Source organism: Gobio gobio, assembly GCF_949357685.1.
Source record: "Gobio gobio genome assembly, chromosome: 12".
NCBI classification, from domain to species: domain Eukaryota; kingdom Metazoa; phylum Chordata; class Actinopteri; order Cypriniformes; family Gobionidae; genus Gobio; species Gobio gobio.
The window spans coordinates 37,781,805-37,807,102 of record NC_137105.1 but is presented as its reverse complement, the minus strand read 5'-3'; the positions used below and the strand labels follow the sequence as shown (position 1 = coordinate 37,807,102).

Genomic DNA, 25,298 nt, shown 5'->3' with positions numbered 1-25,298 from the left:
GTTCATGACAGGATGATCTGAATTTATTGCTCCAAATGTTCCATGAATCCTCTCAAGTCCTTGGTTTTTTATTTGTTTTCAGTGTTTTTCGGGGAATCCGATCAATAAAATATTCAACTTGACTGATATGAAAAGTTAACCTTCATACACAATAATTATTAAAAATATAATATACATATAAATTAATTTATATATTCTGTGCGTACATGTATAAAAACGTATTTTGTGTGATAAACACAATCTCTTATGCTCACCAAGACTGCATTTATTTGATGGAGATATGTTTATTTTATTATTAGACGGTGATGGTGGTTTTCATCGATTAGATTATGTTGATGATTTCAATAATGGTGGCGATTTGTTGAGGATTTTTTTTCATACACTTTTACTATATTGATTTAATATTTATTAGAAGATGAAGATGGTGATGACTAAAATGATGATGTGTTTGCAGGAAACAGAATCCGTCCAGCTGTGTGTTGACTTCCGCTTCAGAGCCGAGCGAGAGGCATCGTCGTTCAGGACGCGTCGCTGTGATCAGGTTCAGATCAGGATTATTAACACACAGACGCGGTTCTTCCAAACAGGAATCGACAAAAACAAGATCTCCGAGGTAGACTGGCCGGAGATGTGACTCTTGAGGCCTTTGTACGTGTGTGTTTGTTTGTCTGTCAAGCGGTCAGTGATGTAGCCAGAGGTGTTAGCAGTTATGCTAGCTGTCATCCCATCTGCTTTCACTTCAGTGTTTCAACCCTTCCATAAATCTTCATAGATCGTTTCATTTCATGCTTCAAAGCATGTCTTATCATTTGAGTCGATCTTTTAGCGTCTTGTAGGATCAGTGTTTACATGGTTGTGATGACTAGCATACAGCTCTGTTTAGCAGGTGCTGGGCAGGAACATCAGCTGTTTTATTAGAAATCACCGGTTATGTGTGGTCATTTGAATTTTTGCATGAAAATTAGTACATTTAGGAGTTGTTTGGTTTCTTAATCTTAATATTTTGAATATTTTTAGGTCCATATGCACATTACATCACATTACATCCTGATCTCACTAAGTTGAGTCCTGTAAAATTTGACAAATGAATTGACAAATGAATAAGCGAAGGACTTGTTTTCCAGTCTCGTATTGTTCATTGTTTCATTATATATTTTCTGCTCCGTGATTGTGTCATTTAGATTCAGTTATTCAAACAGACTCTGATTAATCCACAGTTGTTGATAGAAAGTCAAGGCTTTCTTTTTCCCTGAATTATAAAATTCTTCTCATCTGTTAGTGATCTCAGTGTTTCTGAAGCGTTGAGTGGCAGTGATGGTGATGGAGAGAACACTGGAATGATGCCTAACCTGTTAGTATTGTTTGTGAGCTGTCTGTTATGAAGCTGTTCCATAACAATGTGACGCACATGAAAGTTTAATCAGTGTGATCACTTGTGAATCTTTAAACATTTTGCTGTCAGATTGTTAATTTGGGTTTGGTGGTTTGTATAGTTTGCATTTGTATCATGGCCAGATTTCAGCTTTTAGTTTTATTTGCTATCATTCCAGTCCCAACTTGTTCTTTATACACCCACAAATGGCCATCCACCCATCCAGACAGACAAATTTCATATCACTATTTCCATCCATCCAGATTGCATACCATTTTTTACATCCATCCAGATTTCATACCGTTATTTCCATTCATCCAGATTTCATACCATTATTTCCACCCATCCATATTTCATATTACTGTTTTCATCCATCCATCCATCCATATTTCAAACCACTATTTCCATCCATCCAGATTTCATATCACTATCTATATCCATCCAGATTTCATATCACCATTTATATCCATCCATATTTCATACCACTATTTTCATCCATCCATTCAGATTTCATACCACTATATCCATCAATCCATCCATCCCTCCAGATTTCATACCACTATTTCCATCCATCCATCCATATATTTCATATTACTATTTTCATCCATCCATCCATCCATTCAGATTTCATACCACTATTTCTATCCATCCATATTTCATATTACTATTTATATCCATCCAGATTTCATACCACTATTTCTATCATCCATATTTCACATTACTATTTTCATCCATCCATCTAGATTTCATATCACTATTTTCATCCATCCAGATTTCATACCACTATTTCCATCCATCCATCTATCCCTCCCTCCAGATTTCTTACCACTATTTCCATCCATCCATCCATCCCTCCCTCCAGATTTCATACCACTATTTCCATTCATCCTCCATCCATCCAGATTTCATACCACTATTTCCATCCATCCATCCATCTATCCATCCCTCCAGATTTCATACCACTATTTCCATCCATCCATCCATCCATCCCTCCCTCCAGATTTCATACCACTATTTCCATTCATCCTCCATCCATCCAGATTTCATACCACTATTTCCATCCATCCAGATTTCATACCACTATTTCCATCCATCCAGATTTCATACCACTATTTCCATCCATCCATCCAGATTTCATTCCACTATTTCCATCCATCCATCCATCCAGATTTCATTCCACTATTTCCATCCATCCATCCAGATTTCATTCCACTATTTCCATCCATCCATCCAGATTTCAAACCACTATTTCCATCCATCCATCCAGATTTCATAGTACTATTTTCATCCATCCAAACATCGATATTTCATATGACTATTTTCATCCATCCAAACATCCATATTTCATATCACTATTTTCAAGTTAAATTAAAGTTGAGAATTAAATATTAAAGTTGTGTTTCACCATTTTTAACATTAGTTAAGGTACGGTCACATGCAAAATTTCATAGGCAAAAAAGGTTCATTGTCTTTTTTCAATATAATGGGGTATGAAGCACATGCAGTGCTCTCGGAAGTCACTTTCAAACCAAGCAGCTTTCTGTTGGTGACCCGTAGCAAAATTTCTGATTGAGTGGATTCCTATTGAGATTGACCACACATTTGCACAACATCATTGGTTCTCAGGTGACTCATATAACTCATTAGGAAACACCAATGTTGTGTTCGAAATCGCCCCCTATACCCTCATTCATTATTCCCTACATTACTCCACTAATATAGTCCACTTGAAGGAGTTAGTGAATTCGGACACTGAGTGCGCTGGAAGGTCTGCCGCTTTTGCATAGTTTGTGCTTGCTGTTGGATCATTATTTGAAACGTAGCAAACTGGCAGCTCCAGTTGTAATGGAAATATTTATCTTGAACTCTGCCATTGAAACTAGCATGTTTAAACCGTAATTAAACAATTTAATATTCTAAGACAATGAGGTCAAAGAGTAACACATTTCAGTCTGTTCCTCACACAAAGGGGAAGATGAATAAATGATGACAGTCTTTAAGACACCATGGTAAGGTCTATTTTTTGCAATGAAATGATCTTAAAGAGAAGTAAATGGTGGGTGGTGGTTAGATTCTGTGTCCTTATTTCTCTGTCTTGGCATCTTTTATTTACCTTTTCATGCTCTTTCTCTCAAACCTTTTTCTCTTCCCTTCCTCTCGTTCCCTGTCCCCAGCCTCGCTTTCCCCCTTTCCTGCTTTCTGGAACGCTCTGCCGTACTCCTGGATAAAGGAGAAGCCGTTTTCCTACAGCTCTTCCAGCAAGAGAAGCAGAGAGCAGTCAGAGAGCAGAGGACAGTGGACTCAATGGTACTAGACTTGGAGTTTGGGTCGAGAGTGTTGTCCAGTGGGTGGAGGAAGGAAGCAGCTTTAGTTTGTCTATTAAAGAATGAATAAAAAGCAAGAATTCATAAATGAGTAACTTGCCAAAACTAGTGTAGCTGCCACATTTAACTACAACCTAATTACATTTATCAGTAGCTGTTAAAATAGATGAGCTTTTTCAGTAAGAAGCTATCAGTGTAGCATGACGCTATTACATCAGTTTATTATGTCACATTGTGTTGTACATTAGACAAACACACCCTCTTAGAATGATTCATTTTAGCAAGTTGCTTAATGTCAATGAACTGCTTCGTATGTCTATTCCATAGTTTCTTTAGTTCATTGTCGGTTGTTGTCTTTTTTTTCACGTTTGTGGTTTCCCCATTGGATTACTTAGTTTATCGTTTCCTTTGACCATCTTTTTGTTTTGTTTATTTAAAATAAAAGACTGTTAGAGATAAGGGTGCTCCAATCAGGATTTTGGGAGCCGATCACGTTGGTCGACCACAGAAAACCATATCTGCCGCTACGATCACTGATACATGAAGCCTTCTTTTTAAAATGCAGAATTATTTATAGGGATGCTCCAATCAGGATTTTTACAGACTGTATCTGACCATTTTAGCACAATTTGGTACTCGCAAGCTCTTTGTGAGGCGGTTTATGTGTGTTCACTTTGAGTGTGCATGAGCGTACCTTCTAGGAGAGTGGTTTAACACTGGCAAGACTTAAGAAGAAATGCAAATGATAAACTTTAGTGACGATGCGACTGCCTCGATTGTGCAAGTGACAATTCCTGTATCAACTGTGCAGCTCGCTTCTAGTGCAGACGCGATGTGGTGATGTGAAGCCATTTGCGCATTTTAAGAGGGAAAGAGAGCGAGCATGCGGTGATTCACTTATGAATTTATGTCTCAAGGAAAGTTTTCAAATGACTTTGTTATTTAATAAGGAAATATGAATCGTACCTCACCTTCAGCATTATAATTATTTTACCCACGCCGGACAAAGATTGAGACGCTGCATGTCATGCCATACCTCTCATGGCAGGTGTGCAACTTTATGAGTAGTCAGCATGAGATCGGTTTATGAGATTGGCCTTTATAAGACCATCTTTCAAACATCCCAAAGCTATTATCGGCCGAGAGCGATCGGTTGCCAATCAGTCGGAGCACCCCTAGTTAGAGATCCTTGTAGGCATGGGCCGGTGACCGGTATCTCTCAGGTTGTGTGCAGCATAGAGAGTAACACGACCTCTCCCCTTCTGGTTGGTGCGAGCAGTCAGTCACTTGTGTGTAGGATGGCTGACCCCTGGAACTTTTTCCTCCGTCGGAAAAGACGAGGGGTAGGGGTGGCGGTAGCTGATCAACGTATGATGATTGAAATCGTGAAATGGCCCAAACAATTACTAAATAAACTGCAAAATATTTAGTTTTCTAAAACATTTATTTAATGCACGGGTTGCTTCTGACAGCCCTGCATGCGCACGCGGCGCCATCTGCGGGACAGTAGCCAGGGTTCAAAGTATCAAATGCCAGTAAAAATCGGTGCTGTACCCATTACTTGTAATTTTCCCGGTACATGTTTTTTTTAATGAATTTTGACAATGAATGGATGTGAGAATGAGATCTGGCTTAGTGCGATCATCAAATCACAGCAGTTTGGATGTAATTATATAAATATATAGGCTGCGTTCCAATTTTTTATGCCCTTCACTCACTTACTTCCCTCTATCTCGTGGACTCATTGATTACGTTGCACGAGTTCCCACTACTGGCGGAAGCCCATGATCACTTGGAATCACTAAGGAGCTGATTTATTATTTAAAGGGATAGTTCACCCAAAAACGAAAATGTGATGTTTTTCTGCTTACCCCTAAGGCATCCAAGATGTAGGTGTCTTCGTTTCTTCAGTAGAACACAAATGAAGATTTTTAACTCCAACCGTTGCTGTGTGTCACTCATATAATGCTTGTCAATGGAGACTAATTCTATTAGAGTAAAAAAAACATGGACAGACAACTTCAAATTAAACCCAGCGGCTCGTGACGACACATTGATGTCTTAAGACACGAAACGATCGGTTTCTGAGAGAAACTGAACGGTATTTATGCAAATATATCACCTCATATCAGACGTATGTCTTCAGCTCTCCAGACTGTCATCACTTCCCGTAGGTGAGGTCAAAATAGCGGCCGGGTCATAGATATGTATACGTAGATTCCTCATTCGAGCGATCCACGCCATGATCCACGCAGGCACTAATGCGGTATCTATGTATATATCTATGACCCGGCCGCTATTTTGACCTCACCTACGGGAAGTGATGGCAGTCTGGAGAGCTGAAGACATACGTCTGATATGAGGTGATATATTTGCATAATACCGTTCGGTTTCTCTCAGAAACCGATCGTTTCGTGTCTTAAGACATCAATGTGTCGTCACGAGCCGCTGGGTTTAATTTGAAGTTGTCTGTCCATGTTTTTTTTACTCTAATAGAATTAGTCTCCATTGACAAGCATTATATGAGTGACACACAGCAACGGTTGGAGTTAAAAATCTTCATTTGTGTTCTACTGAAGAAACGAAGACACCTATATCTTGGATGCCTTAGGGGTAAGCAGAAAAACATCAAATTTTCGTTTTTGGGTGAACTATCCCTTTAAACCCCTTTTTACTAGACCCTTTTCACATTTCCAGGTCCCTCTATTATAGTTGTGAATGAGAGAATACATTAAATGTTTGTGCTCATTTGCTTAAATGGCAAAAGAAAAACGCCACAATAGTGATTTCACAACTTTCAAAAAGAGGGAAAAAAATAGAGTGAGGTTGATAACGGTGTCCTGACATTTCATCCTACCCGTCAGATTGTCCTACCAAGGCTTACTGCGCATGCCCACATCAATATTTTTTATTTTTATTTTTTATATTTACATTTTAAGGGTAGGTTTAGGGTAGGGATAGGGGTAGGTATGGATATTAATGGATATTAATAAAGCAAATCACATTAATATGATTCTGGTAGCACAATCTGATAGGTAGCATTTTACATCCATATTTAATATTTATTTATTTAAAATATTTACATAGTTTTAAGGGTAGGTGTAGGGTAGGAGTAGGTATGGATATTAATAAAGCCTCAAATCAGATGAATATGATGCTGGTAGCGCAATCTGATAGGCAGCATTTTTTGCTGTCGAATCGTGCTACCTACTGTTTTAATGGGAGGTAGCAAAATCTGACAAGGTAGGACAAATCGACTGAACAAACGGCAGTCAAAAGAGAGAAATATGTTCGTTTTTACCATCACTCCCATAGACGCTGTATTAGAAACACCCTTGAAACTTGTTTTTTGTAATTCAATGCAAAAGTAATAAAATGCAAAGTATTAGTGTTAAAAATGTACATACATTTAAAAACAAAAAAAATACGAATACAAAAAAAAACGTTGCAGGATTGACCGTTAAAACGTGTCATCACAGTCTGTGAAAAGGGTCTCTTATTAATTTTGTTTTATGCACCATTCTATATGCATACAAGTTGTTGGAGAAAATATTTAAAATCCTAAAGGTATATGAGCTGTTGGAGAAAAATAAAATTACACGAAGGAAAAAAATATCAATAGTATAAACTTACAGTAGCCACCACAAGTATTATGTTATTTAATCTCAACATAATTAATATAATATGCACTGTGATTAATTCTCAAAATAATTCATATATCATAAACTTCATTTAAGCGTGATCAGCTGTGACATAACAATCAAGTTGAATTGTGGGATATAGAGCTGCTTGAAGTGTACATCGGAGTAGTTGTCTTTAGCTGATCAATTCATGTTTACTACTGTTCCAAATATTCTATATGTTGCTTAAAAATAAAATATATTTTGTTCCATGGAAAAAAGTTGTTTTTTACCCAGACATTTAAAAATAACACATTTTAGAGCTGTAATCGCAATATCGTGAAACCATGATATTTTTGCTCAAGGTTATCATAGAGCCAAAATCTCACACTTTAGTTTTCCTTGAAGTCTCAGTGCAACATTTTTGTCTTTTGGGGGACATAAGTATTTAGCTAAATATTGCTGTTATCAAGGTTAAGGTTAAGCATGTTAGAATTTGGCAAGCTACAATTTTAAAATGAGTTTCCTATTAGTTGTACTGATTCTAGATCTGCACTCTAATGCTCGGTGGTGAGAAACTGTCCATCGGAGGGACTGTTTGAGAACCAGTAATTGTTGTTCCATAGGTAAAGTTTATATGTCTGGTAGTTTCTAGTTGAAAACCTGCTGTGGACTTCAAAGCTATAGGTTAGCTATATATAGGCTACAGGCTACAGATTTGTAAAAGAATGACCAAATGGTTTAACCATAAAATGAACTGCTGGGTGAATGTAAAGCAAATACACATTGAGGAACGTTATGACTTTGACATCAACTTAGAGCTTGTCTTTAACTGCTCTGTTTGATGTTTGCAAGCTTCACATTACAGACGGTGTGGCTAGATTGATCCCCTTGACTAAACTAGTTAAATATAACGGGTGGTCTATCCGATTTACTTAAAAGTAGTTCAGCTTTTATGGTTTAAAGTTCAGTCTAATGAACCGATTTACAGACCCCTGCTCAAATATGTGGTCATTATAGCTGAGCTTTCACTTAGGTCACAGTCTGGTCTAAATTAACAGTTAAAGAACAAATAGGCCTAGTTCTAGCTCTAAAATCTGATTAGGTGAGTCCCATTCAAAGGCATTGTAAAATAGCTGATAAATGCACACTTCTTGTATTAAATGCACAGCAAAAGTCAACCAAACCAAGCCTAACTTTAAGCAAATGAACTGTACTGCATGACAGTAATGCCATATGCATCAATTTATAAGCGATAATGTACAGTCACCTGGTCATAATTTCAAAATAAGCCCAAAATAGAATTATTTAGCTACAATTACTGGCTTACTGGACATCAAATGTGACCCTGGACCACAAAACTAGTCATAAGTCACACGGGTATATTTGTGGCAATAGCCAACAATACATTGTGTGGGTCAAAATTATCTATATTTTTCTTTTATGGCAAAAATTATTAGGATAATTAAGTAAAGATCTTGTTCCATGAAGATATTTTGTACATTTCCTACCGTAAATAAATCAAAAATGTATTATTAGTAGTAATATGCATTTTTAGGGACTTCATTTGGACAACTTGAAATGCATTTTTCTCAATATTTATATTTTTTTACTCCCTGAGATTCCAGATTTTCAGGCAAATATTGTCCTGTCCTAACAAACCATACATCAATGGAAAGCTTATTTGTTCAGCTTTCAGATTATGTATAAATCTCAATTTAAAAAAATTGACCTTTATGACTGGTTTTGTGGTCCAGGGTCACAAATAGACATGAAATATTATTTGAGCTGAAATTATTTTATTATATGAGAAAAATGAGACGCAAAATGACATAAATCTAGTCAATCACAGCTGTGCTTCCTGTGTTTGCCTACAGAGGGAGCCAGAGAGGGAGGAGCAGCTCGACCCCAGCATGCCCCCCAAATTCAAACGGCATCTGCATGATGAGGAGGTCACCGGCTCTATTCGCAGTGAGCGGGTAAGTCACTGAGGAGTCCGTTTTTACCATATAGAGTAACAAGAGGTGATGACAACATGGATATGAGAGGTCTAAAGCTGACCAGAGCCAGACTTGCACATCTCTGCACTTTTACAACCCCATTGTTCCCTATGAGCTGTTTGTGTTGTTTATATGAGTAAACAGCTCTCCCCTCATGTTCCCCAGTGTCCGCACAACTTGCATAACCCATCTACAACTGCAGCGTTCATGCCATTACACACACTCACACACTACATTTCAACTCCTGTGTTGTACAACCCTTCAGAGAGCAATTTGTTCTTAACAGTGTCAAGCAGTTACCACATGTCATAATAGCAGTGGATAAACTGAGATGGAAGAAAAATAAAACAGATGGAGAGAAAAATAAACAGAAAAACGACAATAAAATGGAACATGATTTTGTAGAAATAAACAGACATCATATGTAAACTAGATTATTTAAATGAAAAAAATGAGTGTTTTTGGCCCATGCATTGCTTTCCAGCAGTCAAAGTAATCAAGATTGTTCATATTATTTTTAAAGAAATTAATATTTAGCAAGGATGCAAGAAATTGATCAAAAGTGATTGATTCAAAAGACACGTACTGTATAATGTTACAAAATGTTTCTATTTCAAATAAATAGTGTTCTTTTGAACTTTCATCGAAGAATCTTGAAAAAATAGTTCATGTTAAACATTGATGATAATAAGAAATGTTTGTTGAACAGCAAATCAGCATGTTAGAATGGGATCATGTGACACTGAAGACTGGAGTAATGATGCTGAAAATTCAGCTTTGCTGAATATAAAATATATTACGATAGAAAAGTTATATTAAATTGTAATAATATTTAACAATGTTACTGCAGCCTTGGTGAGCATAAAGCCTGGAACACACCAAGCCGACGGTCGGCCGTCGGGCAGTTTTCGTGCGTCGGCCAACTAAGTTTTCTCAGTGTGTTCCGAAACCATCGGCTGACGTTGGTCCTTGTCAGCTATTTTTTTAACATGTTGAATCGGCGTCGACACTTGTCGGTCAGTCGGGCCATCTGATCGTTCTGATTGGCTGTTCTGCTAGCGAACCAGTGCACAAGGAAAGAAAAAAAACAGAAGTGAGCGTCTGTGGTGAGTGAGATTATGAGGTGAATTGTTTATATAGGGTATACGGGGTAGCTCTTCCGGTTTCCCGCTTTGAATAACAAAAACAGACTATTGCCACCAGCTGGTACATAAAGCTATTTACTCTTACGCAGGCGGAGAACGGACGTGCTGCGTGGCCGTCGAATGTCGAGCATCTGCTTGGTGGGTCAGAGCAACTTTGGACCCAGACGCTGCCAACGTGAGCCAACTCTGCAGTCTGCTTTCGTCGCTACTAGTTGGTCGGCGTCGGTTTGGTGTGTTCCTTGCTTAAGAGGCTTCTTGTCAGATGGACATAAGCAATAATACATCTCTATTTGAATAACAAAACCAGGCGAACGGAAAAGTTGTGATGTAACCGACATTAGCTCACGCAGGGGGTTATAAACTAGCGGAGCCCTTCCCAAGAATCTGTCATTTCCAATCTCATTAACATTCAATGCCTCCATCTTCTGCCAGTCCTAGAGAGTCTGTCCTTAAAAACCCTGCCAGACCTTACAGTCACTGCCAGGATATGATAACCTTGTGTATTTCACTTGGGTACAAATCCCGACTGATGTATGATTGGGACATTAGCACATCCAAAGAAAAGCCTCCTCTAATTTGCCTCGCATAGAAGCTCGAACTACGCAGCAGAATTTTGAGAGAGCAAGAATGTGCAATAGAGCTAAGATGAATGTGGCTTTCCACGTGCCGGTTATGTAACACCGTTGACCGTGACCCGTGAAAAGACCCAGTCCTTGTTTTTAAATATTCCCTAGTAGAGGGCCAAATCGAAATGAGCAATTGCAGTGTTGTGTGCGGTCATAACATGAAATGTAAGGTCAGTTACTGTATGAATCATTTTTGAATATTCCTGACACCTCTGAAAAACATCATAGTTCCGGAAACGGCAACATTTATATGACAGTGAGAAACAAGCCTAAAAATGCTTTGAAACCACCAGACTTTGCACTGAGATATTGGTATGTACACTACCCTAGATGTTGGGTAGACATATGAAATGTTAAAAGTTTATTATATTTCAGTTCCATTTGTTTGTCTAAATGATCAAACTATAGATTTTGTGGCTAGCAAAACGGATTCAAGTTAGTATTACAAATGAGTCATGATTCATTGTAAAAATGCATGAACTGAATCTGTAGGACAATATATTTTAGATAGAGAGATCAAACCTTACCTTACTTTTTAACGGACATTCCTTTCCAAAACATTTAGCTTGAAGCAGATTGATGACATCAGTAGTAATGAAAGTGATTTGTGTTTCTCTTCACCGCTCATTTAAGTAGCTGTATACACAAACATTGCAAGAGTCGTTGATTGTTGGAGTCGTTTTAAACAATGCATTTCCATTTAAATGTATAGCTTTTTACTACAGTAAACTTATTTTCTTTTGGTAAACGTTTCGTTTTTCCGTGGTAAGGTTGACGTTATCATGGAATTGTCCAGATGGAATTTTAAATGAGGGTCGCAGGTCTGGATGCAGTTATGGAGAGTTATATAACATTAGTCATCGGGATGTTGAAATTATCTGGTGAGGCATTTGTTATATGTGATCAGTCATGGATGTTTCAACAAAACTAATGGAAGGTCAACTAGATGCCTCCTGATCTGTGATTCATTGCAGCAGAGATCAGATGGCACAAATGCAGACCACATGGACTCGTATCTCTTGTCTCCTTGTAGGAGTTTGTGTTCTGAACGGGTTTATCTCCAGGTGAATTCCGTTCCAGGAATACTGTTGTCACGCGCTGTTCCCACATTGTGCCCTTCAGAGTGTTCTGTTGTCTTTGACGGCTGGTGGACGACTGTATACTTCACAATAAGATCTTTATGAGTCTCAGTCTGCTCACTGTTATGTCTTCAGACGGAATATTGTATTAAACCCATTCTGCACCAGTTCTAACCAGCCTGACACCCTGATCTTCTTAACTTGCAGAGGAACCTGCTCGAGGAAGACTCGGATGAAGAGGAGGACTTTTTCCTGTAAGTCTGTAGTTATGCATAATCACCATCGACAAATAAACTGATTTTTGAGCATTAATTACTGTTTGCACACAGCTTTAACAGGAAAGTTCTTTAAGACTTGGTTACTGAAATGGATTTTTATTTGCAGGAGAGGACCGACGGGACCAAGATTTGGAGGCCAAAATGACAAAATTAGACAGTATGTATGTTTATAGGCCTTTTTTTTTTACTGGCCCACTTTTATACTTGCTTTGCTCTTCTCACAACTCCATGTGTGTGAATCCATACATTCATAAACACATTTTTAATGGAAAATTATGAACATGCAATACAAAACAATATTGATTGGTATAAAACTACAAACTAGGGCTGCCCCCGACTAAATATTTATCTATCTGAATAGTAGTCTTTTATTTAAGCCATTAGTCAACTAATCACATGTTTATATTAATTGAATTACTTAAATATATATACTGGGGGGAATACTAAACCATAATGAGCCTTAGGCGTAATATATAGCCTGTTCTGAGCAACAACAACAAAAAAGTCTCTAACTAAAGCTTGCCGCAAATCACTTGCAAAAGTATTCATTATGTATGTGCCAGAAAAAATAGCAATGAGACATTTTTTATTATAATACTACGGGGCTGATGAATGCTTGAATTGAATTGGTTGATGAACATTCTAAGGTGTGCAATTATTTTCAGGGAAACACTCAGCAAAAGTAGTTCCAGGCAGGTCTTGACCTCATTACATGTCCATATTACTACGCCAAATTATTTCAATTATTTCTAACTTTACAGCCTACAACAGCAAAAGAACCAAAATCCACAACCTCTCTCTCTCTCTCTCTCTCTCTCTCTCTCTCTCTCTCTCTCTCTCTCTCTCTCTCTCTCTCTCTCTCTCTCTCTCTCTCTCTCTCACAAAAAAAACCTTTCCTTTTCCTTATTTTCCTTCTATTTTCCTCTACTTCTTCCCTGCCCTAGTGAGTGATGCTCTGTGCGATGTCCAAAACTTAGTACTTCAGGCACTTTCTGTGTTTCGCTGCCTCCTCATGACGGATCGCTTCCTGTACTCCTCAGTTGTAAGTCGCTTTGGATAAAAGCGTCTGCTAAATGCATAAATGTTAATGTAAATGTCATATATTGCAACTGCATTAGTCTGTTATCAGTGGCTCAAGCCTCCGTTACTAGCTCTAAAATGACGTTTTGCAGTTAGCAACGGAGGCTTGGGTTTAGATGCATAAGAAATTAGTCCTGCACACGAGCGTTTTAAGGACAAAACCTGACAAATGTCTTGAAATACATCATGCGTTATTTTTCTAATAGTCAATTATTCCTTACATAAACTAGTGTTTACTGAGCCAGTGTAGGATGCAAAGATGCTGACTCGCCATCTCCGTGTACGAACGTAAATAGTATAGCGCTGCCTGTAGTTCAGGGAGATCGAGACGGCAGAAAGCGCATCCTGCTTTATTTTACAAAAGCACACCGTTTTGTTGTTATTGTGAGCTTACACACATAAAAGTAGACCCTTTACAGTATTTCTCTTATCTGTATGACCAAAAATGACAGTATTTTAGCGCTGTTGCTTCCACACTCCGCACAAACACTTGGATATGCGCCTAATAATTACACACATTTACAGTATCTAGGTTAACGTTAGACCAAGCGGGCAAGTAAAGTTGCTACTACTTGCATGTTTCAAATGATTATCCATATTTGAGGTTGATGGATGATAGGCAAACGTTTAGATTTCCTTCCCGACATACTGTAATTACCACAAGGAACCACCGTTAATGATCTGTCCCTCAAGGCCTGCCTGACTTGGCAGTATTTTTTTCCTGCGACTAACCAACATTGTCTGTAATGATTACTGAAATGGCACAATTAGACGGGACTAAAATCACTGAGAAGCTCTGGTAATAATTACTTTACCGCACCTCTCCATGTGAAACTAATCCCGTCCGAATAGGCCTCAAGCCTCTTTACTTTGACTAACATTAAGTCGACTATTTGGGGCAGTTCTACTACAAACACATTCTTACGGAGTCTTCCAAGACTGTCACTATCTACATATATCCATAGAGCAGTTTCCAGTTTTCTAGTCGGGATGGGCTCATTCAAGTCTGAGTCAACACCAAGACCAAAAGATGGTTGAATGCGAGTCAAGACTATGAACCCGTTATTGGGGGTGGAAGTCGAACAAGTTGGTCTTGACTACAACACTTGCAGCTGTAAGTAAAATGAGTGCTGGGGATGGTTGCCAGGGTGCTGCTAGGGTGTTTTTTTCGCGGGGAGCTTCTTACTGGATGAGTTCCAAAAGAGCCCACCGCCAAGTGTTTATGATGTTCTGCTGTCTAGATATAGCTCAGGTCCTTACTTCAATGTGCATCTGTTTTATCATCTGGAAAGTGAAAACTGTCTGATTCTGTTGAAAAGCAATAGCTGTCAACAAGCCACACAAATTGAAGCAACATCTCTGCAACGGTCTGTTGCATAACCTGTGTGAGGGGGTCCTTTCAGAATTGAACAATTAGCTATTTCCAAATAGTAGAATTGGTTCAGTTTAGGAATGTGGAGACCGATATCTAATAATTTCCACTGGCAGGATGTTATAGAAATCACAGTTATTGACTGCGGAAGCACTGCCCATGTCGCTGTGTCTTGTAGAGTTTATATAACTCCTTATAATGACATCTGTGAAAACACACACCCACAAACACACCTCCCGTCCGAAAAGAAGGGAAGCACTGTAACCATCTGGGTTTCTATGACACAACATAATATTTGCAGGAAAAAGTAAACAGCTACTCCCAATATTCAAAAATCCTCGGTTCTTGACGAAAGCTGTAGTAGCCGGACTGTGAGCTTTTCTTTGTTCTTTGTTATGAAGTTTGGTACATACTAATATGCTGCAGTAATTCTCCCAAAGGAAACCCTGCTGAGCTTCGCCCCATGTGAGCAGCCACAGGTTTATGTAACCATTTGCTGCACTGTGGAGTAACACATAAAATAATGGAATTTAATAGGGAAAACTTGGAAGGTGAAATCTCCCTAATGTTTTTTTCTTACCTTTTCCATGAACGTCTTGGATTCTTGCGTTACTTAATTTGTATACAAGAGGTTACCAGATGCAAGAGATGAGCGAGGTCCTTCACGATTGGCCGTTTGGCGCAGATCAGGGTGTGTACTAGTTGGGCATCCAAGCATGGAAGCAAGGGGCAAAACATCCTGTTCTCAGTTCATTCACAGGCTGCGTCTCCAAAAGCCATGCCAGCCTCTTGTGCCAGGTGTATGAGAGCAGCTAAATACCTCACAAGCTATTTAGTGCGTATTTGCGTGTCACGTCTACGAGATCAAATAGTTTAAACTATTTGGATGTGTCTAGACCACGTCTAGCAAAACGTTCTCACCTACTCTCGACACTGCAGGGTCAACAGATCGTAGTCATAATGATATCTGGAGCGGTTTACTGAAGAAGAAAGGATTCTCTTCAAAATATTAGAAACACAGACATGAACATGTGCATCTAAGCTGTTAACATTTTCTGTTGAATTAAATGGAAGTGCCAGATTGTTCTCTCATGTTGTCTTCTCTTTCTTGGTGGCCTTCAGGGTGCAGTCTCAAGTTGATGAGGTCATTGATGTCATGCAGGAGAACATCTCCAAAGTGATCGAACGTGGGGAACGTCTGGATGAGTTGCAGGATAAATCTGGTAAGATGGACGTGGACAGCTCATTATGAATATTTAGGCACTTTGTGATTCCATTTAATTCTAGGGATTAACATCAAGGCTCAACAATAAGGACCGCCCAAGGACCGCGCCAAGCGTAAACGTTGCTTGGGACAGTTAGGGCCAGTGCTGCATCACAAAAGTGTATCATTTGCATGTGTTTTTTAAGGGTGGTTACACCTGGCTCGTTTGAAGCATTTGTAACCTGGTGCGTTTTCTCGCTTGGTTCGGTTTGTTTAGACATATATAAACACCGCAATCACGCTCTGATCCGCACCAAAACAATTGGTCCGAGATCGCCTGAACGAGGTGGTCTCAGCCAGATTGCAAACGAACTCTGGAGCAGTTCGGTTAAGGTGAGAAAGCAGTCTGACCCAGCGGACCAATGAACCAAGCAGTATCATAATTCATAACCGCAAATGTGTTACATAAAAAGCAGCAGGGTCTAATTTTGTGAGTGAGCACAATAGTTTGCAGTTGAAAACCAAAGAGCATTGTGTAATTGCTTTTCTCCGTGAATTGCCAGAATGTTGTCCCAACGAAGCCTTACTTCCTGGTCTATCTGTTTTATATTGGCTATATCTGACCCTGGACCACGAAACCAGTCATAAGTCGCACGGGTATATTTGTGGCAATAGCTAAAATACATTGTATGGGTCAAAATTATAGATTTTTCTTTTATGCCAAAAATCATTAGGATATTGGGTAAAGATCATGTTCCATGAAGATATTTTGTAAATTTCCTACCGTAAATATATAAAAAAAATTATTAGTAGTAGTAATATGCTTTGCTAAAGACTTCATTTGGACAACTTTAAAGGCGATTTTCTCAATATTTAGTTTAGTTTCCTCAGATTCCAGATTTTCTAGATTGTATCTCGGCCAAATATTGTTCTATTCTAACAAACCATACATCAGTGAAAAGCTTATTTATTCATTTTTCAGATGGTGTATAAATCTCAATTTTAAAAAATTGACCCTTATGGCTGGTTTTGTGGTCCAGGGTCACATATAATAATGGGAAAGACTGCAACATTTGTATAGGGTTTGTGGTGTGTCTGTCGACAGTTACAAATAATCCACAATAAGCTTGTGGAGCGAACTTGTCAATCATCTTAATGGATGACAGAGCAATAAGAAACTCTGACCAATAAGAGGACAGTTTTACTGGCATGTGACTTACATAAACACATTTTGGTACGCTTTGAAAGGTTGCCTAGTGAAAGCGAACTGAACCTAGAAGAAAATGCAACATTGTAACACAAAAGTCCTTGTTTTTGGAACAAAGCTGGTATCGGCAACATAGTCCGTTATATCCTAAAGGGTTAGCTCACCCAAAAATGAAAATTCTGTCATTAATTATTCACCCTTATGTTGTTCCTTAACACGAATTAAGATATTTTTGATGAAATCCAAGAGGCATCTGAACCATCCATAGGCATCTGAACCATCCATAGGCAGCAACGTCATTGCAACTTTCAAGGCCCAGAAAGGTAGTAAAGACATTGTTAAAATAGTCCATGTGACTCCAGTGGTCCAATCTTAATGTTATGAAGCGACGAGAATACTTTTTGTAAAAACAAAACAAAAATAGCGACTTTATTCAACAATTTCTTCTCGTCTGTATCAGACTCCTAGGCCGTTTATTACGGTTATGGGTCAAAAACAATGAAGACAATAACCAGGCATATTTTATTTATTTTACTTATTTATTACTTTTTGAGGTGGGGCCAGTGAAAATGTAAAATTATCACAGTTTTTGAACAACAGATCTTCTGTTGCTCAGCTCAAGTTCCTTTTGTCCTGATGTGAGTGGAAATATGCAATATTTGCAATGTTAGCTCCCAAAGCATTCAATTTTATTCATTTGGAAATTAAATTAATCAGAGTAAGATTCGCAAAGCATATGTGAATCATTTCAGGGCAACGCTTATATAGATAGGGAAGTATGTAAACTGTTTCCATATCAAACATATTCAACAGCTCATTACACTTGACCAAACTTGTTTTGAAGAACTGTGGGAAAGTGTATTGAATCCCAATGTCACATGAATAAAACCTTCTGTTAGTTTCAGATTTCATCAGACCTGATCCTAGTGAGTCATGTCCCATTTCTGTTATTCCGTTTTGGAACTGCCTGGGGACATATGGTATGGAGAGTGGCTAACATGTCCCTTGTCCCACAGAATGGTGTGATATTTTTATTATTTCAGGCCCAGATGTGGAAAATAAATGAACATGATGTCCAGGTTGTTCTGAGATTAGTTACTAATCTCATAACATAACATTTTGGAGTCAAGTGTACTGAAGGAGGTTCAAGCTCAGCTTCCCCATGACAAATGCACATGTCTGGTACTGTTTTTGTAGATTCGATTTTGTACTTTAGACGTGCATGTTGACGAACCTTGTGAGGCTGGGGTAACAGTAGCCCCTGTGTTCAGAGTTCAAAAGTAAGAGTAGTGTTGCATTGATTTGACTTTGAAGAGGAAAAAAGGTGTGTATCATTTCCACACTTCAGAGTTATGATGGTTTCCATTGGTTGAGCCAGTGTGGCTGTTTTTGCTGCTTAATAATACGCACATAATATTTCGTAATATGAAATTATTATGTGATAGCGCCACAGTGTCAATGTTCCTCAGTGCATTAAAGGGTTAGTTCACCCAAAAATGAAAATTCTGTCATTAATTACTTACCCTCAAGTCGTTCGACACCCGTAAGACCTCCGTTCGTCTTCGGAACACAAATGAAGATATTTTAGTTGAAATCTGATGGCTCTGAAAGGCCTCCATTGGCACAATGCACGGTTCACTCTCAAGACCCTTAAAAGGTACTAAAGACGTCGTTACAAAGTCCATCTCACTACAGTGGTTCTAAAATAACTTTATGAATCGGCGAGAATAGTTTTTGTGCGCAAAAAAACCCTAAATAACGACTTCTATAGTGATGACGATTTCAAAACACGGCCTCATGAAGCTTCGAAGCGTTATGAATCAGTGAGTCGAATGAGCAGTTTGGATCGCCAAATTTCAGCAGTTTGGATCGCCAAATTTCAGCAGTTTGGGGGTTTGACACGCGATCCGAATCATGATTCGACTCACTGATTCATAACGCTTCGAAGCTTCATGAGGCCGTGTTTTGAAATCGGCATCACTATATAAGTCGTTATTTAGGTTTTTTTTGCGCACAAAAACTATTCTCGCCGATTCATAAAGTTATTGTAGAACCACTGTAGTGAGATGGACTTTGTAACGACGTCTTTAGTACCTTTTAAGGGTCTTGAGAGTGAACCGTGCATTGTGCCAATGGAGGCATTTCTGAGCCGTCGGATTTCAACTAAAATATCTTCATTTGTGTTCCGAAGATGAACGGAGGTCTTACGGGTGTTGAACGACATGAGGGTAAGTAATTAATGACAGAATTTTCATTTTTGGGTGAACTAACCCTTTAAATTCAGCGGAGCAAAGTTTCAAGCAGTGTTGTTAATGTTAACTAAAATTAACTTATTTGATAATTGGAATAAAGCTAAAAAAATAATACAAATGTTAGATGAAAGCTCACAAAACTTAAGAGATGGTTAACACTACAATAAGGTCATTTGTTAATGCATTAGCTAACGTGAACTAACAATTGGGTTTTTTGGTTTTTATTAGTCTTTGTTAATGTTAGTACAAATGAATTGTTTATTGTTTGTTCACAGCGCATTAACTCATTTTAAGAAATGCATCTTTTAATTTGAATAATGTACAAGTTAATGTTGAAATTGCTTTAAAAAGCGTCTGCCAAATGCATAAATGTAAAATGTAAATGCAAGTCCCAACCTCAAATGTTGTGGCTGGCATTCAGGCTACCCGGTCCCGCATATTGCTGCCTTGCTGAAATTGCAACACTTTTTGGCGTGACGCTTATGTTGACAGGTGTGTTGAAAAAGGGAGTATCTGTATCCATTGTTTCCATTTCAAAAACAACACTTCCTCTTTGTTTGCAAATGGACAACAAGTAGCTTTATAGTGCAGCATCTGGAAGACATTGTCACTTCACAAAGGGAAATGTTTTCCATATGTTGTCTGCAATGCTGCCTTTGTGCATCATCCATAAGGATGGACAAATGATTAAGTAAACAATACTGTTGCCATGTTTAGTTTGCTTAATCCTAAAGTTGATCATCATAATGAGTTGCATAAGACTGATTTCATGAATTTCAGGTAAACTGAAGCATTCTGTATTAGTAGGGTCCCTGTGTTCTTTGTATCTTTCTGGCGGTACACAGTCATCCTCTGTGGGGTTGTTGAATGGCAGTTGGTATGAGCTCAGCTTTATTGATTCTTGTTTTTGCACTAATGAGGCTGAACGTGTTTTAGTTGGTCCCACATGTTGCAGAGCTGTAATATCCCACAACAGCATCTTTGAAAGTCAACAAGCATCTCTAGGAGGCAAAGATAAACCATATAAAAGTCTCAGTTGGATATGAGTGTATGTGATTATAAAATAACAAGCATGCATGGAAGTAAACCTTAGTACTGAACCTCTTGTCACGTGACTTTCAGAAAGCCTGTCGGACAATGCATCAGCGTTCAGCAGTAGAGCCAAGCATCTCCACAGAAGGATGTGGTGGAGAGACATGAAGGTGAGCTTCCTGGATGATCTTCTAAATCTGAAGGGCCTTTACTTTTGTGTATAGTGACTCCATTGGTGTAGAAATGGTTTTATTTTCCTCTAAACCATTCACATCTCACTATGACACACACACACACACACACACACACACACACGCACACACACACACACACACACACATATACATACATAACAGTTTTGTTCAAGGTAATTAAATCAACTGAAGAATATGTTTGTTTGGTGTAAAAATTGAACAATAATTGACTTGACAATAAATAACAAGTCTGGGCTTTCCATTTGTTGACTTGACATGGTTAGATCATGATCAGATGCTCAATATTTATTAAGTTGAGAAATGATCAACATTTATAATTAAGCCATCATATTTAAAAAAAATATGATATTAGTCGTATCATGTAATAAAATATTATTGTAGCTGAAGTACCGTACTTGTACCAACTCTGGGGGCTTTTTGCCCTTTTCATGATTATTACAAAACAAAACACATTAAAGGGGTCATGAACTGGCTTTTTAAAAAATGTTATGCTGTGGTCTGAGGTCAACTTATGACGTTTGCGTGGTTTTTACATTCAAAAACATCATAATGAATAAGTAATAGGCTATTTTCTACCCTGGTTTTGAGGCTCTCTGAAGAAACGCTTGGTTTTTATGGGCGTGCCGCACTGAAGACTTGGAAGTAAACGCCCACGGCTAGGATTGGATAAGATTTGCATATTTAATGAGCTTCAGCTCCCCTCAGTACATGTGGGGATTGTTTTGAAAGCGTCTGGAGGCTCACAGGACTCGCAAAATGCCTTTACCAAACAAACACAATGATTTCTCTCTCATCCACGCGGGATTGATTGGAATGTAATTTTTTTTATTACTTGGCTGGCCGGATCAGTGAATATAACCGCGAACCATACACACACACACGTGCACAATAATGGAATGTTATTTCACTATTTTAGATAGCCCGTCGGCAGCCCGGTGATACGTTTTGGTTGCACGTCTGAAAAACACCCGGGACGTTGGGCTTTGTGAGCCCTGGCCCATAACGTTACAAGTCCAAGTCTGATCACGAATGAACCAATAACACCTCAAATAAAGGAGCCTGTGTCTGCGTGCTAAGGTATGTAATCAATAGATATCAAACGATCTGTAACAATGCAATACTAACACATATAAAAAACATGTTTTACTCACATAAGTGTGTGTTGCACCGTTCCTGTCGGATCCAATATAGAAGGTACAGCATTGTGTTTTAATCTCAATATGTCTGCAAATCCAGTCTCGACCTGTATCTTGTTTACAATCGATTCTACGGTGAAATTAAGCGAACAAACGCGCAATGTCTTACGCACGTGAGCTGGAACCAGCCTGTTTATTGCTCTGTAACGCGACCCGTTTAGCTCCACGAGTCGGTGCTTCGGCATTCTATGACGTCAGTGGTCGACATATTCTGAGATCTAACGTTTCCTGGGCCCGGTGTCAATAAAAGCTTTTCTTTGACTAACAAGGACGTTTTCAGCTCTGAAACTTGCAGGATATTCTTATGTCACAATGAACTTTTATAAATCAAAAGAAAGTTGATTTCTCAATTCATCACCCCTTTAATGTTGTTCCATAAATATTCTGTTAAAATATATTTTTTAGAAATCATACACTATGGGGTCCTTTAGGCCTGTTTATCATATTTATTTTTTTCCTGTCACCAGATGAAAATGATTGTAGCGTTGGTAGTGGTCATCCTTCTCCTTATCATAATCAGTAAGTCCACTCCACACACACAAACACACACTCATTTTAACTTTTACATATGTAAACTGTCAGTACAATCCATCTGAGTATTTGAGAGTATTTGACTTCAGGTTTTCTTTCTCTTGAATTTGCGTCCCTCTTTTCTTTCTTTTTTTTTTTGCAGTTCCTGTGATCTTGCGGTATCGCTAATGTCTGGCCAGGAGGTTAGAGGCATAACGTACTCTTCCTCCTTCCTCTCCCTCATCTTCCTGATGTCATTCCTCCATACCAGAGGGGGCGCTGCACAGGGTTGGGCTGCCCACTGTATTTGCCTATTTTGGCAGGGTCTGGAAACGTAACAAACAGGGGCAGAGTTTATTTTGTGCGTGTATGACAACACAACATATCAAGCTCTCACAATGAAGGCACAACACTGGTGCAGACCAATCTCTTGTATGCGCACAAACACAATGGTTAATTTGTTGTATATGCATTCAGTAAGACTTAAAACAAATGAAAGATTTACTATACATAGAGATTTTTTTTAGCCCTGCATTCTGGTGGTATTTCGATGTCCACTTTATAGTTAATTATACGTTAGAGCCGCTCTGCCTACACCATGACGCGTGCACATACATTTAACCATTAGAGTGTCCATTTCCCACATAGGTAGGTCTATGAAATACTCTCTTCTCAGGTGGGCGGGGCCAAATAGGAAACCTGATGATGTCACGCTGCACCATGGCGGTGTTCTCATCATCTGTCTGTATTACTTCCGTAAGTTTTAACATGGATGAACATTGGGTGTAATTAAAGTTAGTCTGAAAGGCAACAAGTAATGTTACTTAATATTTGCTGCTATTACCTGCTGTTTTTTTTTGTTTTTTTCGCAACAAAGTTTTTAATTGATCGTGGTTAATTGTTGAGTTGGTATTATTTTAATATGAAGGAATTATTTTAAGCTTTTTTCACAGCCTACCATGCTTGTAAAAATTGTAGTTTTCTTCACTGGTGTAGTTTGAACAGCTTGTTATTGGTCAGTAATGTAATAGTTGTGTGTGATGATGATTTGGTTGACTGTTGCTGAAGGTGACCTGAACACATCTGTAAACTTTAATCCATATTATTTTACTGACTGTTGCATTTTTTTCTTTGTTATATTTATTTGTAAATATCTATTTCCCATGTAAGTCAGCATTGACTTCCCTTCGGGAGACTGTGAAATAATCTTGCATTTGAAATAAAGTGATTTTAAAGGGCATTTGGTCTGATTCATTGCAGAGAGGGGAGCGAGACAGGAAAACGGATGGACATGAGGTGTATTCGAGTCGGGTTCGATACATTAGGATTTCAGTGAGAAGCAATAGCCTATATCTGTTCACAGTCCACACCGAACACGGAAAAGTGGACAGGATGTGACCATCACAAAACGCAACCAATCAGAAAATTTCTCTCGGTTCACTCACAACGCATTACGGCTGAAAAGAGTAAATTGAGATCACAAGGGGCCGTCCACACATAACACGATTTTGCATTTCATTGTTTTTTTTCATGTTTGACATGTTGACCATTGTTTAAACGCAAAAACACATTCTGTATGAATGATATAGAGCCCCTAAGGGGACATGGTGGAGAGAAAAAAAGTGAAATGAGAGTAAAATTATTTATATTTTAGTATTGTGTACCCCGGAACTTTGCTTTCACAATACATTTTAGTTCTCTCGCAAAACGCTTGCGTTCCCCTGAGGCCCCGAAGTGGACGCCGCTAAATACAAAGTGTAAACGGGGTGTAAAACGTTTTGAGCTTGTCCACTTTCAGAGGAAGTCAAAATGCATTCAACCGGATTTCTTTCGTAATGTAGACGCTCATGTGGTCGAATGCGTTCAAACAGCCACAAAAAAACGCCTTTTTACATTATCGGAAGGGCTCTTCAACATTGTTGGCTGAAGACCCAAGTTTAGTTTGAAGATGAAAAATGTATAGCTAAAGCACAATGTTCTCACCATTCCTGATTTCTAACAAGCACTCATGGTGTTTGGTGTGGTCTTGCGGCTGTCAGAGCATAAACGAAAGTGGATGCTCTGTTTTTCCGTCATCTCCATGCGCATATGTAAATTAAAGGGTTAGTTCAACCAAAAATGAAAATTCTGTCATTAATTACTTACCCTCATGTCGTTCGACACCCGTAAGACCTTTCAAAACACTCATGAAGCTTCGAAGCGTTATGAATCAGTGAGTCGAATCATGATTCGGATCGTGTGTCAAACCACCAAACTGCTGAAATTTGGCGATCCAAACTGCTCATTCCACTCACTGATTCATAACGCTTCGAAGCTTCATGAGGCCGTGTTTTGAAATCTTCATCACTATATAAGTCATTATTTAGGTTTTTTTTGCGCACAAAAACTATTCTCGCCGATTCATAAAGTTATTTTAGAACCACTGTAGTGAGATGGACTTTGTAACAACGTCTTTAGTACCTTTTAAGGGTCTTGAGAGTGAACCGTGCCATTGTGCCAAAGGAGGCCTTTCAGAGCCATCAGATTTCAACTAAAATATCTTCATTTGTGTTCCGAAGACGAACGGAGGTCTTACAGGTGTCGAACGACATGAGGGTAAGTAATTAATGACAGAATTTTCATTTTTGGGTGAACTAACCCTTTAAGTGAGCTTATTTTGTCCATTAGATTGAAAGATCTGGGGGGTATTCTAGAAAGCAGGCTGTGACATACCTTGGTATGTTTAAAGGGTTAGTTCACCCAAAAATGAAAATTCTGTCATTAATTACTCACCCTCATGTCGTTCG

At 38.6% G+C, this 25,298-nt stretch overlaps 1 protein-coding gene across 4 annotated transcripts; it reads left to right on the top strand.

Annotated features, from left to right (window-relative positions):
• The first annotated feature begins 487 nt into the window (after nucleotides 1-487).
• Nucleotides 488-23,751, top strand: vamp4 (vesicle-associated membrane protein 4). 4 transcript variants are annotated; one of them, XM_079832125.1, is made up of 9 exons: nucleotides 494-648; nucleotides 3,547-3,679; nucleotides 9,194-9,295; nucleotides 12,374-12,420; nucleotides 12,551-12,601; nucleotides 16,019-16,119; nucleotides 20,682-20,761; nucleotides 22,470-22,521; nucleotides 22,676-23,751. In XM_079832125.1, the coding sequence occupies exons 2-9, from the start codon at nucleotides 3,677-3,679 to the stop codon at nucleotides 22,699-22,701; spliced, it is 462 nt and encodes a 153-aa protein (XP_079688251.1). In that variant the 5' UTR covers nucleotides 494-648; nucleotides 3,547-3,676; the 3' UTR covers nucleotides 22,702-23,751. The 4 variants fall into 4 exon arrangements, with proteins under 4 accessions (XP_079688252.1, XP_079688251.1, XP_079688253.1 ...); XM_079832124.1 differs by having other exon boundaries at nucleotides 495-613; XM_079832126.1 differs by lacking the exon at nucleotides 3,547-3,679 and having other exon boundaries at nucleotides 488-613.
• The last annotated feature ends 1,547 nt before the right edge of the window (nucleotides 23,752-25,298 follow it).

Bases quoted from the DNA above. Each gene is read 5' to 3' on its own strand.
- vamp4 (XM_079832125.1), top strand. The intron at 16,120-20,681 runs GTAAGATGGACG...CGTGACTTTCAG, and splicing joins TGAGTTGCAGGATAAATCTG to AAAGCCTGTCGGACAATGCA. The intron at 20,762-22,469 runs GTGAGCTTCCTG...TCCTGTCACCAG, and splicing joins TGTGGTGGAGAGACATGAAG to ATGAAAATGATTGTAGCGTT.